The sequence below is a fragment of the Lithobates pipiens genome, unplaced genomic scaffold (genome assembly GCF_037356315.1).
Source record: "Lithobates pipiens isolate NorthernLeopardFrog02 unplaced genomic scaffold, aLitPip1_a1.2 Scaffold_1, whole genome shotgun sequence".
NCBI lineage: Eukaryota > Metazoa > Chordata > Amphibia > Anura > Ranidae > Lithobates > Lithobates pipiens.
This window is the reverse complement of record NW_027507685.1, coordinates 220909519-220925706: the sequence shown is the minus strand read 5'-3', so window position 1 is coordinate 220925706 and position 16188 is coordinate 220909519. Positions and strand designations below refer to the sequence as shown.

Below are 16188 nucleotides of genomic sequence, written 5' to 3'. Positions count from 1 at the left end.
TTCCCTTATTTTCCTACTCTGGCAATATGAAAAGGCGATTGGTTGCCATGTACCGCAATCAATACTTTTTAGACACCAGGACACAAAACTATTGTCCATCTATTGGACTTATATCGGGGACCAAATCACACATTGTTGAACTGGTTTCCAGCAGCAAATGTCTTCTGACCATAGCACCCACCCTTCTCTATATATATAGGGTCATACTGAAAGATGGTTTAAAAAAAGTAACAGAGCGGGAGAAAATACTCTTTATTTATCAGAAAAAGGGGACAAAAAACAAAACGAAAAAAAAAAACAAAATATAAATTTGTTGAGGAGCTTCTGGATGTGGGAAAAATGGAGCAAAAACGCTGACGGTAAGAACTGGACAGGGGCTTCTATTGTCAGTCGTAAGAGCCTCTCAACAATCGCTCCCCTTAATGCCTGGGCAAAGGTATATATTTTAAGTGACAGGGACCATATTACGAGGTGGCGAGAGTCAAGGTGCTGCTTTTCCATCTGTGTAAGAATCTCTTGTATTTTGGGTTTCATTATCCTGGGTCGGTGGTCTTTCCCAAGATCTGGGGGTCCAGCGGGAAGCATTTGGAGGAAGTACCTAGGGAAAAAAGTTATATATAAAAAAATGGCAGTTATTACCAAGTCACTAAGCTTGACAATGGAGGCAAATTTATCAAAAGACACCAGACCATTAATTGCAACAACAATCTTCCCATAACATATTGTAGAGCATATTTACCTGCAGTAGCCTCCTTTGTGTATATGTATAAAAGCACAGACTGCTGCTGAGCGCCGCCATCTTGGTTGCAATGTCACCAAGTGAAACACTGTCAATTCCCTTCACTTCTCCAGTGGCAGCTACCATACATAAAGAGGGGTGGAGGAGCTGGACTAGCATAAAGATGTACTATATATAACATTCATTTTGTACTTCCTTGACAAATTTGCTTCGAATCTTGGAGCCAGTTCTTTTAAACAAATCTTATGAGTAGAACATGGAACATGTTTCTGAAGGGTAACTTATCTTTTAACCCTTTCACAGCCAGAGCAGTTTGTGTTTTTTCTACACACGTTTAAAAGATTTTAGGCTTGAAGATTACATAAAACCCACAAACATATTTTCTGAAAGCAGAGACCCTAGAGAATAAAATAGTGGTAGTTCCAATTTTTTATGCCACACGATATTATCACAAAGGTCAAGGAAACCAAATGTTTCAGTAAAAAAACCACATTAAAAAGTTAATTTTTGGGGGCACAAAATCACAATAAATTATCTGATACTCAACATGTCAACCCTTAAAATTTTTGTGCGCCCGTCAAATGGTGGCAAACTTCAGTACCCTATATTTTCCATAGGCTACTGTTTAAAAGCCCCCTACAGGTCATCAGTTTGGCGTTACAAAGGAGGTCTGGTGCTAAAATTATTGCTCTTATTCCGGCATGTACGGCGATATACAATGTGTATTGCAATCAAGTTCACAGGTGTGCCCCCCCCCCCCCCCCCCATGTGCATGTATATATTGGGGGGGGGGGGGAGGATTTTATGTGCTTGGGTGTAACTAATTTTTTTACAATGAAAAAAGAAAAAAAATTTTTTTACTTAACCCCCCCATCACATAGGGGACAGAAAGTCCCCTATGTGATGATTTTTTCTTTAGTGACAGGTTCTTTAATGAGACATCCAGACATTTAATGCACATCGCACTGCATTACATTCTTTCCCGACCCTGGTGGCCCAGGAAACAGTCAATGAGGACCCGGAAGTGACATCATGCACTACGCTGGTCCCAGGCCCACGGATGGGCAAGCGGAGCCCAGGTTACCTATTGGGGGTGGGGGGGGGGGGGGGGTCAGCCCTGGTGCCAGGACAAAATTTCTTAGCGCCTTTTGCAACCTGGAGTCTGGAGTTTGTCAAGCCCTGAACCAAGGGGTCCCGGTGTATCGGCGGATTACAATTATACTCTATGGCAGGTCCAGCTTCACTCCCAGGTATTCATGGGTCTTACTGCTGGGGATTTACATAGAATGACGTACAAGCAGCACAGCAAAATAATCACCACCATTTAGGATGAGACATGGGTCTTGGAGGGCCATGATTCTTACTAACAGCACTGCATGAGGTGCATATGAAAGGGATAATGAACCAACCTGCTGATAAACATCTAGGCGCTGATTTCGGACAACTCCATAGCTTGAATGTGATGATTTTGTCCTAAAACACAAAAAAAAAATGTGAGAGATATCCAAAGAATACCTTCATAAAAAGGAGAAGGTGAACTAAAAACGGTAAATCATCACATCCCAAATAAAGGCAATAAAAAGTAAGCAGGACATTTTCAGCTGAACTTTGAATGAAAAATTGGTTTAATTCTCAAGGTCCTCTTATATATATATATATATATATATATATATATATATATATATATTCAAAGTGAATAGTGTTACGGATGCAAATCATACGCCCACTCACTAAAAATATAAAAAGGTTTATGATCAGCTTACGATACACACAAAAAAAAGGCAGACAAAAGGACCATATGCATATGACTGAGCCACTAATGTACCAAAAAAATAAAAAATAAAAATCACTCAACTCAGAAATCTAGATAATATTTTGCATATTAAAAAAAGACAATGTTGTCTTTAGTACAAAAGAGTATGTTTAGATCTCATACACACATCCCAAATCATAGAATACATGCCATCAACCTTCTGAAATTAGCATTGAGGACTGACTGTATTACACACCCTCCCAAACAGCTCTCCTATGAGATAAATTGCAGGGCTGTGGTGCACCACCTCTGAAATAGCACAGGACCTGTGACCACTTTCCTCATACTCATGTTGGCAACCCACAGCACTGCACAAACCAACCAGGCTTAAATAGCACATTGGGACAGCCGGGTATAATTGCCAAAACTATTCACCATCAAAGCCAACAATAACCAAATAACTATATCAGGCAATTTAGGAACAATTAAGAGCAGCTTAGAGATGATGGAGCGGCATAGAAACAAATGTAGATAGGCTGTAGTGCGTTGTTGAGTGCAATTCAGAAGAGGGAGAACACTTAGTAAAGCACAGTGAAATCATGTAAAGTTTTTACTCTTAAACCACCTTTGACTGCTAACCGCCCTAAAGTAGATTTACTGCTACAGGGCGGCTACGCTGTTCAGAATCACACACACACTATATATACATATATGTGATCCAGCACTTTCGGTTATCGGGTGCGAGTGCACACCGGCTCGCTCCCGCTGCAAATCTACACAGCAGGAGCTGATCAGTGGGTCCCGCGGACCCAATGTCCACCAGGATCCGGTGAGCGTTCTGTATACAGGTGGAACGGCAACATGCAAAACAAGTAAACAAGGCAGATAGTCATTCTGTCAGTACAAAAGTCATGGATCCCATGTTCCTGTGAAGCAGGAACACCGATCCATGCCTTCCACTAGTAAAAAAAAAAAACCTCCTCCACTACACTAAAAAACCAGCTAGGCACACATTTAACCCTTTGATTGCCCCTGATGTTAATCCCTTCCCAGCCAGTGTCATTAGTACAGTAACAGTTCATATTTGTAGCACTGATCACTGTATTGATGTCACTGGTCCCCCAAAAAGTGTAAAAAATTTCAGTTAGGTGTCCGCCGCAATATTGCAGTCCCATTATAAGTAGCTGATCGCCGCCATTACTAGTAAAAAACAAACAATAAAATAAAAATTCCACTAAAAGAAAGCTATATTTGTGCGCAAAAAAGGACATCAACTTTATTTGGGTACAGCGTCGCACATCCGTGCAATTGTCAGTAAAGGTAACGCAATGCCGTATCGCAAAAAATGGCCTGGTCATGAAAGGTGGTAATTCTTTTGGAGTTGAAGTGTTTAATCATGTGGCAAACCAGCAGAATATAGTCTTTGGAGAGGGAGAAGTATATAATAGCAACCATAGGATGCGATTGATTATGCACCTCAAGTGTCTCCACAGCAGGCTCTCACCACCTCCAAATATGATCAGCAGGACACAACATGAAGCAGAGGATGTGGATGGAGAGAAGGCAAGCAACAAATATGTAATGGAGTATACCCCACAGTCTGTCAAACTCAAGCCACAATCGATCAACTACTGCCAGAGCATGTATATTTGATTATCCCAATTACATCATCATCCTGCTTTAAGAATGTTTGCAGGGGCAGGAAGGTCACTTCCTAATGACTTAGGCACAATACCACGACTACATTTCCCAAGAGCCTTTTCCGTACATACAATATGTGGGCAGGCTCCTGGGAGTCAAAGCAGCAATATTGTTTTGCTGGGAAAAAAATATATTATATGCATATTGAGAAGGACAGATCGGTGCAGGCATAGGCAGAGATTTCTATTCCAGCAGGCGGAGTGGACATCACCTGTTGGGATTTCAGAGCAGAAAAGGCCAGGCTCAGATGGGATGTTTGGAGCTCCCTGGAATTCTGGCAGATCCACAAGTATTTTTCTGTACTTGCAGTGTTTAAGGGATAAAAAAATAAATAAATAGGAGAACGTGCATGGTTTTTAAGACTAAGTATGTTTACTGATTTTCGCTGGCACCCAAAAAAAAAAAAGTCCTATTTATTTTACTTTTGTGTTTAGATTTCAAGATGGTTCCGTGGAAATATATAAAAGGTTCCCATCCCCCAGAAATGACCAGATCGTTATCCTTACCTTCCTCCTGCTGTATGGATACCGGCTCCGACACTTTGTAGATTATCTGGCTGCTTCACATCCAACGAATGGCTCTGATACTGCAGATGAACAGACAAATGTATGTGTGATTATACAGTAGTGTTTGTCATATTACACATGTATGTAACCCCTGAAAATGTGGCAAGATTCATGCAATACAAATAATCCTCTATGTATAGTGATTTTTGTATAAAAAGTGTATGCTACTGGCGCAAATAAACTTTTTTTTTTTAGTATTTCTAATAATTTAGTTTTCTGCAATCAAAGATACATACCACCCTAGAGTGGGATGTTAAAAATGAACTATATGTGGATTGCTCTAACTTCTGAGTAGATTAATATCATACCACTTCTGTTTTACCATAGGATACGTGTGTTTGTGTTCTATTACTATGGAGGGTTCCTTGCAGGTGTCCCACTGTGGTTCAGCAGTTTTTTTTTACATGGAAACTGCCGCATAAACAAATGCCTCCAACCCAAGCACTACTTACCACTTCATGCCCCTGAAGACGCACGTTTGTGACGAAACGTCGGGCGAATGAGAGACTTGTGACACTAGAAGGAGCACGGGAGTGGTTTCTATCCTCATTGTTGTATGCTGCTAAATACTATTTGATGCTGTTTTTACCTCATCTGAAATGTGAGTTTAAAATGTTATCTATTAAAGAGTTATTGACTTATCATGAAGTCTGCGCAATGAGACCATTCTTTTTATATTTTTTATATGGCCATTGGGAGAATTATTCTTTCTAAAACGCTTTTTGAGGAATTCTTGGGAAGCGGAGTTTTAAGTGAGCAGGAAAAGGATTTTCCCTTATGGCCTTTGGACGGGTCCCTTTAAGTGGATCAATTACGTGGTGATAAGGAGAAGTCGGGAGATATGATCTTCTTTGATACAATCTTACATGCGTTTGATTTGCAGACTGACGGTAAGAGTCAGTAATTTCGGGTGTTGGTGGTGGTTCCCTTTGTTCCTCATATGAATTTAAAGACAACCATTTCGACCAGATCACTTTCCCGGAATCCGTACATTAATAATTTGAATTTTATATTCATTTTTTAAAGCGCTATATCATAATTTATATTAACTACTTACCATTTAATAGTAAATTGCTATTTCTGCCTATAACCTGGTGCAGGGTCAGCTGGGTGTTGATGTCTTTCTTAGCCCCAACTCTTCCCCCTGTGTCCTTATCCTCTCCTCACTCTCCATGGAAGTCCTCTCTATGTACCTGCTACTTCTGTTCTGCTGGACATTTACACTTTCCTGAATATTACCCATTTATTCCAGTGTAGCCCTGCCAATCTATTTCCACAAGCTCATTTTAAAAAGTGCCACGTGGTCCTGCTGTGGTTGATATAACTAAAGCAACTAATAAAATTCTCTGCTTATGAGATTATATACGCTACAAAGTTAATAGAATACACTTCTTCTTACATATATAACATAGCATGTGTGTGTGCTGTACAATTTATATTTGGTGCTACAAGTTCTACATTTCAATGTTAGTTATGCACCAAAATTTTAGCCATCGAAAATCGGGTTGTCAGCGTTGTGCCGTAAACACAAACAAAAGTGCCAATAATGGCTGAAGAAAATGCCCAAGATGGTGCAGCAATTTTACCTTGCTTGAGTGTGGTTTTCATAGGTCATGCGACTCAAAAACACAACAATGCAGCAAGCAAGATTTTTAACATCACTTTAAAAAGGTGCCAACAATAAATTCATATTCATTTAAACCCATGATATTATTTAAAAAGTTTAAAAACATTCTGCCTTTGCAAACACATTAAAATGATTGTAAAGTCTCATATTATACTTATACTTAGCCCGGGTCCCTTTTCAGCTCTCCTGGCACCTCCCTCCTGTTGGGTGCAAGCAGCCTGCTATGGGGGCACCCGAGCAGAGTCACAGCTCATCGTGTCCATTCAGACATGGAGCTGTGGCTCACAGATTTAAATTGACAGCAGCGAGAGCCAATGGGGGGGGGGGGGGGGGGGTCCTGGACAGCCGAGACATTCCTATATCATGGCTGGAGCTAGAGTGACCACAGGTAAGTATTAGGGGGGCTGCTGCACACAGGCAGCTTTTTATCTTAACGCATAAAATGCTCTAAGATTAAAAAACCTTCTGCCTTTACAACCACTTTAAGTGCATTCTGAATTTTTGGTTTCAGTACCAAAATGTTCTTTTCTGTGCACCTCTATTCAATGTACAGAATATTCTACATGTAATACTTCATATTCACATCGCACACATTCTTGGATAAGCTCTCAAAGTTTGGGTGCTGCAAACATAGTGTTAGGAAAGAAAATAAATTCATCAATGGCTTGCCTTACAATCTCACCTGAACCAACATTCTGGTAATGAGCATAAAAAGGGAAAGGTGACTGACCAATTCCCTGCATACCACTAAGGTTATTGAGCCACCGATAGGGAAACAATCAAAGCCTTAAAATGGATGTAAACCAGGGGTGCCTAACCAGTGGCCCGCGGAGCCCTCCCATTTAGAACTCCACCTCCTGCTCTAAGATGGCAGATTGGCAAGCCCAGATCACGGGTTGCCAACCCGCCGTCCCAGAGTAGCAGCTTTGTGAATGAAGCTGCTGGTAGTGGAAGCAAGTGGCTGAGGAGCAGAGCCATATAAGCCAAATGCTTCCTGTATAGCGCCCACTCCTGTCACAGGTGAAGTGATACCAAATGCACTCTGCCTGGGACAGCAACAGCCAGTGATACCTGAATGGAAAACGGTTATTAAAGGTAAGTTTACTACTAAATTGACAGTATATATGGATATATCTGTTTTGCAGTGGCTACTGGGCTGCTTTCAAACTGATCCCCAGGTGCAGTGCAGCTGCGGGTTACCTGCATTGAGCCATAGACTTCTGTTATTACCTGCGGGTTTGTTGCGCCTTCATAAAGTGCGCCACACCTGCAGTGTATAATAGAAGTTTACAGCAAAGTGCAGCCAACCCGCAGAAAATCCACAGGTTCACTGCGTTGCACCCGCGGTTTGGGCAAATGAATGAAATACTTGTATAGCGCACAATGCGAAATGAATCGCAGCACATCAGTGTGAAAGCAGCCTTAGGCCCCTTTCACATGATTGGTCCGACCCAATCGGACTTACTATTCAGCAGCAGATGTAAAACGGACTTGTGTCTGTTTACACCCGCCTACCTAAAAAAAAAAAGAAAGGGATCTGCCTCTTCTGTTTGGCGAATCAGATTGGATCAGAAGGCCCAGAGAGTAGAGAGGGCTGTGACCATGGACACGGACCTGTCATCCTCCAGTTCCGCTCATTGTGGCCCACGACCAGTTACCAATTCGCTTAAGTGGCCCTCGCTCTTCAAAAGGTTGGGCACCCCTGATGTAAACCCTCCTATCTTTTTCAGCCAAGGAAGCTACCACCTTGGCCCGTTTAATCTTCAACTGCCATGTTGCTGCACATGTGATCAGTTATGACCCCAACCATTGGAGGGTTTAACGGTTTGGTTGAGAGCACAACCAATGTGACAGTTAGCATTCCTGGCAAGCTGGGAATGCAACTTTTTTTTAAACTGTTAAATTGATGGGTTTACTTCCTCTCTAACAGATAGCCTCACCTCATTTCTGACACCGTGCGACATTCGGCCTGTAGCAGAGAGTTGATGAAGTGGAGGCATTGTCTGACCTACAGTGACAAGTGAAGGCTGCTGGGCTGCAGATGACAAGGATCCAAATCCCATGACTGGAAGAGGAGCGTCCACCATAGACAGAAGAACCTGAAAAAACAAAAGTGAAAATTCAATTATATAGCAGCAGGAAGGGCAGACATCTCCTCCTCAGCATGTATACACTTGCACGGGTACAGTACACACAATAGTGTCACCTCCTCCTCAAACAATGTTACCAATACTCTCTGCATGAAACTGAACACACATGTGCCTGTTGTGTAGGAGCTGTAGGTAGGTATCCACTCTGACCAGCGTGAAGAGACGAAAAATAATCAGATGCAGAGGTCATATCCTGCCGGACCTGAATAGGGAGAAACAAACATTACAGTCCATTCCATTGGTGCTCAAACTTAATACTTCCACTCTGCCCCAAAGTGACAAAAACTGTGTGTCAGTATTTAAAACGCTAAAATGATATGAAGTCTACAAGTATAGCTTTCTGACAAACTTCTTATCAAATATTATCAACCAACCAATGGCTACACATGTCTTTTATAATCTCAGAAACATTTTTCCTACTGCAGGAGATGATCATCCCGGTGTGGGTGATCTGATGAGTTATGGAGGAATGAGGATTAACCAATAAGAGGAGGAGATTGAGATAAAAGAATAAATGAAGCAGTAGCAGATCCTTTCACTGCAGATCCTCATATTTACAGCTTCCTTTCCAGCAAGAAAAGTTAGCAGAACAATAGTGACATCACCAAATCCAACCCTAAATCTTGTTAGACTAGCAGTCAGATAAAGCGGTGTCTTGTATCTCAGATATAAAACTTTGAGGCTGTAGGCACAGTCACATGTATATGAAGAAAAAAACGGGTTGACAGCACTCAGGAACTGAGCTGGAATTGATGGATAATGGTTGCAACGAACCACACGTGTACTCAAAAAGGTTGCTGTCGATTTATTCCAAAGGTTAAAACAGTACAAATTTTAATAACATCATTACCACAAGGCTGTAAGGCTGGCTCAGGCACTGATGGATCACTAGGACCAGCCGGGACAACCAACCAAGGGACACCGACCATGGAACACAAGGACACACCACAAGGACACGCCAACTGCAGTGTGTGGTATGTAGAGTCGGACCGTCGGCAAGGAAAGATGGCATCACTGGCGATGTGAATAGAGCTGTGTCCAGGGGAGAAAAGCAAAAGATGGTGTCCACTGGCACTGGTGATGTGAATAGAGCCAAGCAGCTGACTGTGTCCAGCGGAAAAAGCTCCGTGGAGCTTTTCCCCCTGGACACAGTCAGCTGCTTGGCTCTATTCGCATCGCCAGTGCCACCATCTTTCCTTGCCGGCGGGTCCGGCTCTACACACCACACACTGCAGCTAGCGTATCCTTGTGGCATTCCATGGTCGGTGTCCCTTGCTTGATTGTCCCAGCAGGTCCTAGTGATCCATCAGTGTCTGAGCCAGCCTTACAGCCTCGTGGTAACAATGTCCTTCAAATGATTTAGAAGAGGCTGAGAGCAGCATAGTGTACTTTTTTTTTTTTTAATTAGTTTCCTATGATAGAACAAAATTCAAATCCACATAATTTAAGTGAGGACTGTACCGCTTATAATCATTCCAGAGCCAAATAGAATCAGATATAGAGTCAAGAGTCTACCAGACCCCCAAAGGGCTACACTGACTCATCAAGCAGGAACAGAGAGTCCATTTGTTAAAAAAAAAAAAAAAAAGAAAGTCAGGAGCATCTGCTTCACATCTATAGGATCACTGCATGTTTTAGACACTGGGGCTGTAGGTGGGCTTACAGAAGGGAAGAAATTTCTACTGAGTGTTAGCAATTCATTGTCTAAAGTGCAGGATAGAGGCGGGAAGGAGACACAAGAAGCTGAAGTTGTTCTAAACAGTGGCATGATCACCATGTTATAAAGTTTCAATCTTTGGACAAATAAAATGGTTAACAAACATATTCTTTAACTGTGCATTTGGCCATTAGGCTGGAGTTCTACATTACCTAAAAACTAAAGTTTGTGTGCTATGCCTGACTCACTTGTAACAGTTGCTGTTGCTGTTCAGTGCCGACCTGGGGCGGACAGTAGGGGCCGCTGTAGAGGAAGGCGGGTGCCTGATACAGTAAGCTGCCGGCGGACACCTTACTCAGGTCACTAAATTCCAAGTACTGGCCTTTTAGGGCGATGCCAGACAGTAGAGCAGACGTCGGCAGTAGAGCCGAGGATGAGCCCGGGGTAGGAGCGGTGTGCAGGTACAGAGGCTGTGATCTGCCATAAAGCGAGACACAATATCATTTTGCAGGCTGACAGTCTCATAGGAGACTAAGGCTTGGTACATACAAGCCTCGGCTTGTACAAGAGCAGTGTGTACATGCAGGCTTTTACAATCTATTCAACCACTTTTGAAATCTTTGTCTCCAGTATGGAAATATTAAACACAGAACTTAACGAGAGTGCTGTCACTTTAAACAAGCTTCTGTGTATGGTAAAATTCATATATTTTGTGTAGTTTAGCCATTTCGGCCCTGGAAATACTTGCCCCCTTAATGACCATTTTTTGCGATACGGCACTGCGCCGCTTTAACTGACAATTGCACAGTCGTACATGTGCGATGCTGTACCCAATCAAAATTTATGTCTTTTTTTTCTGACAAATAGAGCTTTATTTTGGTGGTACTTGATCACCTCTGTGGGTTTAAATTTTTGCACTATAAAAAAAGAGCGACAATTTTTTATTTATTTTTTTTCAAAAAAAAAAAAAACTTTTTTACTTTTTGCCATTTCCAAAAAAATTATATATATTTATATATAAACAAAAAACAATTTAATCATCCGTTTAGGCCGACGCATATTCTTGGTAAAAAAAAAAAAAAACCTGCAATAGGTGTATATTGATTGGTTTGCGCAAAAGTTATCACGTCTACAAACTATGGGACAGATTTAGGGACTTTTTTTGTTTTTACTAGTAATGACTGCGATCTGTGATTTTTAGCGGGACTGACATTGCTGCGGACAAATTTGACCACAAATGGCATTTTTTGGGGACCAGTGACATTATTACATTGATCAGTGCTATAAAAATGCACTCATCAATGTAAAGATGACACTGGCAGGGAAGGGGTTAATACTAAAGGCAATCAAGGGGTCAAGTGTGTTATAACTGAAGGGTGGATGGGCTGCCAGGGACATAATAGATCACTGTTCCCAATCACTGGGAACAGTAAATCTCCGTCATATTATCTGGCAGATTGGGGATCCGCAGGTTTACACAGGCAGATCTCCATTACTAGGCGATCACGGGTCGCCATCGAACCTCAAGTCCACCCGATTCGCGGGAGAGCTACAGGTACAGCGTTTCGTACAGGAGAGCTGGCCTGCTGCCATATAACAGCGGCTGGTCGGCAAGTGGTTAAAATTCCTACCTTCATTCATGCCAGGTAAGTACACAGTCTCACAGTACTGTGGCTCTCATACAGGAAAGCAGTACTGTCATTTATCTGCCCTTCCTCTACCCTTGTTCATTTACAGAATGCTTTATTTTCTGCTAACCATACACAAAATACAAGGCTTTCTGTGAATGGACTAGAAGAGAGGAGGAGCTGATAAAGGACACTACTGTTTCCCTGTATGAGAAAAGCAGCTGGCAGCAGTTACTATCCGGCATGAATGAAAGTATACATTTTTACACTACACAGAAGCAAACTAAACGCGCCATAAACATCAGCCAAGGTAACGTCGTCCCCCTTTCTCCCCTAACAGATATGACCAAAAGCTCTCCTTTCTGCCTAAGGTTCTGCTCTAAACATCTCCATACCAAACTAAAGTTTTCTTTAAGGGCTTCAATATAACTGCTTATGGGCCTGTGTCAACAAGCTTTTGCTCATGTTACAACAGCTTTTCTCCCTACAGAGATTTATAGTAATACAAAAGCAGCCTGAAGGATGTCAGATGGTTGTCAGAGGTCAACTGATGGCAGATGCCCCTGAGGGAGGCAGAATGTCAAAACGCACTGAGCGGAAATGGCATCATTACACGCGCTGCAGACTGTAGGAAGGGCGAGATGGATATACACTATGGTGGCTAAAGGTTATGATTTTTTCACTAGTTGTGGTGCCCATATTGTGATGCCTATGGATAAGATGTGCTTGGTTGTATTTGACCTTGGTTGTCTTGGATTGTTTATTTTTATGAATAAACGGTATTTATTATCTATGGAGCGTTCTATTTCTGGTACCTCTGTGACTTTGTGTGATGCTTAGGAGATATAGAATCGATAGGGGACAAGACCTGATGGTTTTATTTTGTATTTGAAGGCTCATCTCCTCTTCAGTCTATCATGAATGCTGATGCCAGACTCATCTACCTTACCAACCGCTCAGTATCCACCACTCGTCTCTGCCAATCCCTACACCAGTTTCCAATTGCTCCACCAATTCAATTAAAAGAACATATAAAGCCTTTCATAACTCTGCCCCGGGATACATCACCAATCTCGTCTTTAATTATCACCCAAACTGTCCTCTATGCTCCTCCTAAGACCTTCTGCTCTCAAGCTCCCTTGTCCCCTCATCTCCAGGATTTCTCCAAAGCCCCTCCCATCCTCTGGAACTCTCTATCTCAGTCAGGCTGCCTTTAGACGATCCCTGAAAAATCATCTCTTCAGAGAGGCCTTCCCCCACCTCCATCTAACTCAGGGATCCTCAAACTACGTCCCTCCAGCTGTTGCGAAACTACACATCCCGTGAGGCATTGTAAAACTCTGACATTCACAGACATGACTAGGCATGATGGGAATTGTAGTTCCGGAACAACTGGAGGGCCGTAGTTTGAAGACCCATGAAAACTGAACTTATCACTACCATCAGCTCATTCCCCAGTTATAACCTTTTGTACCACTTACCACACCCTCTTAGATTGTAAGCTCTTATGAACAGGGCCTCCTCAACCCTCTGTATATTTTATTGTATTGCAACTGTACTATCTCCCTTTTATATTGTAAAGTGCTGCGCAATCTGTTGGCGCTATAAAAATCCTGTATAATAATAATTTTGACCGATCTATAATTTGGAGGTCACCTCTATCAGTGATGGATGATTGATCTTGTGGTGGATTGCAGGGAATACATTTATGGAGGTGGATTTTCTCATATATTTCTCCATCACATATATTTTAAAATTGGGACTGTTATACATGAATATTTGTTGAGACTTTAAGGACACGGATTATAGCGCTGTTCTTTTTTGGAGTATATGCAGCTAAATGTAGCTGTAATCCTGAGATCTCAGGAGCATCTCAAACTGATGTCAAAAGCAAGCTCGTCAATACAGTCCAAAGCCCGTCAACAGGTCCTAGAGCCAACTAAAAGCTTTGCAAATACTTTGCAAAGGCCTGCTGTACACATTTCTCTTTCATAAACTGAAGTCAGTATGTAGTAGGCCTAGTACTTAAGGTGGCACTTCATCCAATTTTTTTTTTTGCTTGTGTGGAGGGATTAGACTATGTTTATACTATGGTCTAAGGCTGGGTTCACATTTATGCGAATTGGATGCGGGGCATTACAGGAGACTATGACCAGCTCTTAATGGAGCCGGTTCACACACCTCCGGGGGGCATCCACGGTCCATTCTGGTAAAGGGTCCTCCTGTGCATCTTTGGCTTCATTTTCATTTTTTTTTTAAAACTACCCAATTCGCCCTAGAAATGGAGAACAGGGATGCACCCAACCCCCTGCTGGAAGCCGTGGCCGGTGCAAACCCAGCCTTAGCACTTGTTGTGGAAGATTCCCCCGATTTCTCAGCTGGGACAGAAATAGCAATTAAAGTTTAATTGGGGTTTTAACCCCTCCACTATCAAAAAAAAAAAAAGTTTTGGCTGGCGTTCCACCTTAAGGAATAACAGGAGTAATAATAAACAGGAATATTTAGTGTGGATGAGAAAAGAGTCACCTGTAGGGCTGCAGGGAAGGAGTTCCAGGTCTATAGCCACTGCCCGTACTTGTGACGTGGACGTCCACCTAATACAAAATACAACAAGCATATACAGCTGAGGAACACAGGCAAACAAAGCTTGTATAACAGGTCTTCTGCATAAGACATTACTGAAGGGAAAAGGGTCACCTTACTTACCTGATAGTACTGGTTTGCATAAACTCTCTGGCTCAGATCCTCTACAAGGAAAAAAAACAAAAAAAACATGATTTATATGCTATATGGCCAAAAGCATGTGGACACACTTCCAAATTGTTGCGTTCAGGGTCCTGTTAATACTAAAGCATACAGAGACAGAGCTTCCAAACTAGTGACAACAGTTAGGGTAAGGTCCCTTTCTGTTCCAGCATAACTGTGCCCCTCAGCACCATAAAGACATGCTTTGATGAGTTTGGAGTAAGTGAAATTGAGGTGCCTGTGTTCCGTCAGATTTGATAATGGAAGGGATGTTCTGTCACGGCCATCTTGGTACACCCCGCATTCGGCCACACTAAATCTACAGCCTGAAGTCGCCAAGTGGACATCTTTTTACACCCACCGAAATCTTGCATTTTGCATTTATTTTTTCCACTAAAGTGAGCTTATATAATGAAACACAGCATTTTGAAATCCATGACTGTTTTGATGTTGAATTTTAAAAGCATCGGCAAAGCCTGCTGATCGCACAGGTTTGCTAATCTGACAGAACGCCGCTGCTTTTACAATTCAACATCAAAACAGTGTCACGGATGTCTAAATACTGTATTTTACGATTCAATCTCAGTTTACTCTGAAAAATAAGTGTGAAATGCTCTGACCTCAATCCTACTGAACACTTGAGATGTACACCAATTGCGAGACAGGTTTTCTCATCACCTGACCTCACAAATCCTTTTTTGGCTAAACAGTCACAAATTCCTACAGATGCAATTTAAAATCTTGTGGAAAGCCCTTCCTGAGGAGTGGTGGATCATATAGTTGCAAAGGGAGCACCTTCATCTATTTGAAATGGGATGTCCAACAAGCTCAAGTAGGTGTTTCCACTTGACATCAGGAAGATTTACCCCTCTTCATAACCAGGCCATTTTTTTCTATTCGGCACTGCGCTACTTTAACTGGAGATTATGTGGTCATGCAGCGCTGTACCCAAACAAAATTTATGTTTCACATAAATATAGCTTTCTTTTGGTGGTATTTGATCACCATTGGAAAAGAAAACAACATTTTTACTTTCTGCTATAAAACATATCCCATAAAAAAATATATATCAAATTTCTTAACCAAATTTGGTCAAAATGCTGCTACATATTTTTGTGTGGAAGTTATAGTGCCTACAACTATAGTATATATACTGGAATTTTTTTTTTATATACCAATGGCGGCACTCAGACTTCTAATGGGAATGGGTTAGTGCGCAGGTCAATCTGACTAACTGCCACGGACGTCATCAGTGACACGAATACAGTGATCAGTGATAATACTACACACAGTGACTGTACCGACACTGGCTGGCAAGGGGTTAACATTTAGGGCGACCAAGGGGTTAAACATGTGCCTAACTATGTGTAATGTGTGCTGCTTTTACTGATATCTCTGCTTCTCATCCCTGCTTTTCAGGGATAAGAAATCGACAGATCGCTCCCTGTGTACAGAGCTCTGTATTGATTGCAAAAACTGAGCCCTGGGCTGTGATTGTACACAGCCGATTAGCAGGTCCCAGCCGTAAATTACTGGCCGGGACTTGATAACAGGCTCCCACTGTGTACAATCACAGCGGGTGCTGGCCGGGAGCACGCATAAAACCCTGAAGTAGGAAGCGA

The 16188-nt window shown here is 42.0% G+C and overlaps 1 protein-coding gene across 3 annotated transcripts in view; it reads right to left on the bottom strand.

Moving 5' to 3' along the window:
• Nucleotides 1–237: 237 nt before the first annotated feature.
• Nucleotides 238–16188, bottom strand: part of PRRC2A (proline rich coiled-coil 2A) — a 102746-nt gene continuing 86795 nt past the window's right edge. For all 3 annotated transcript variants that reach the window (XM_077483060.1, XM_077483066.1, XM_077483076.1), the window contains 8 exons: nt 14528–14568; nt 14348–14415; nt 10442–10670; nt 8643–8738; nt 8327–8485; nt 4700–4779; nt 2149–2212; nt 238–598 (listed from right to left, as the gene is read on the bottom strand). In XM_077483060.1, coding sequence (XP_077339186.1) covers nt 482–598; nt 2149–2212; nt 4700–4779; nt 8327–8485; nt 8643–8738; nt 10442–10670; nt 14348–14415; nt 14528–14568 — 854 coding nt within the window. In that variant the 3' untranslated portion in view covers nt 238–481. The remainder of the gene's footprint in view (nt 599–2148; nt 2213–4699; nt 4780–8326; nt 8486–8642; nt 8739–10441; nt 10671–14347; nt 14416–14527; nt 14569–16188) is intronic.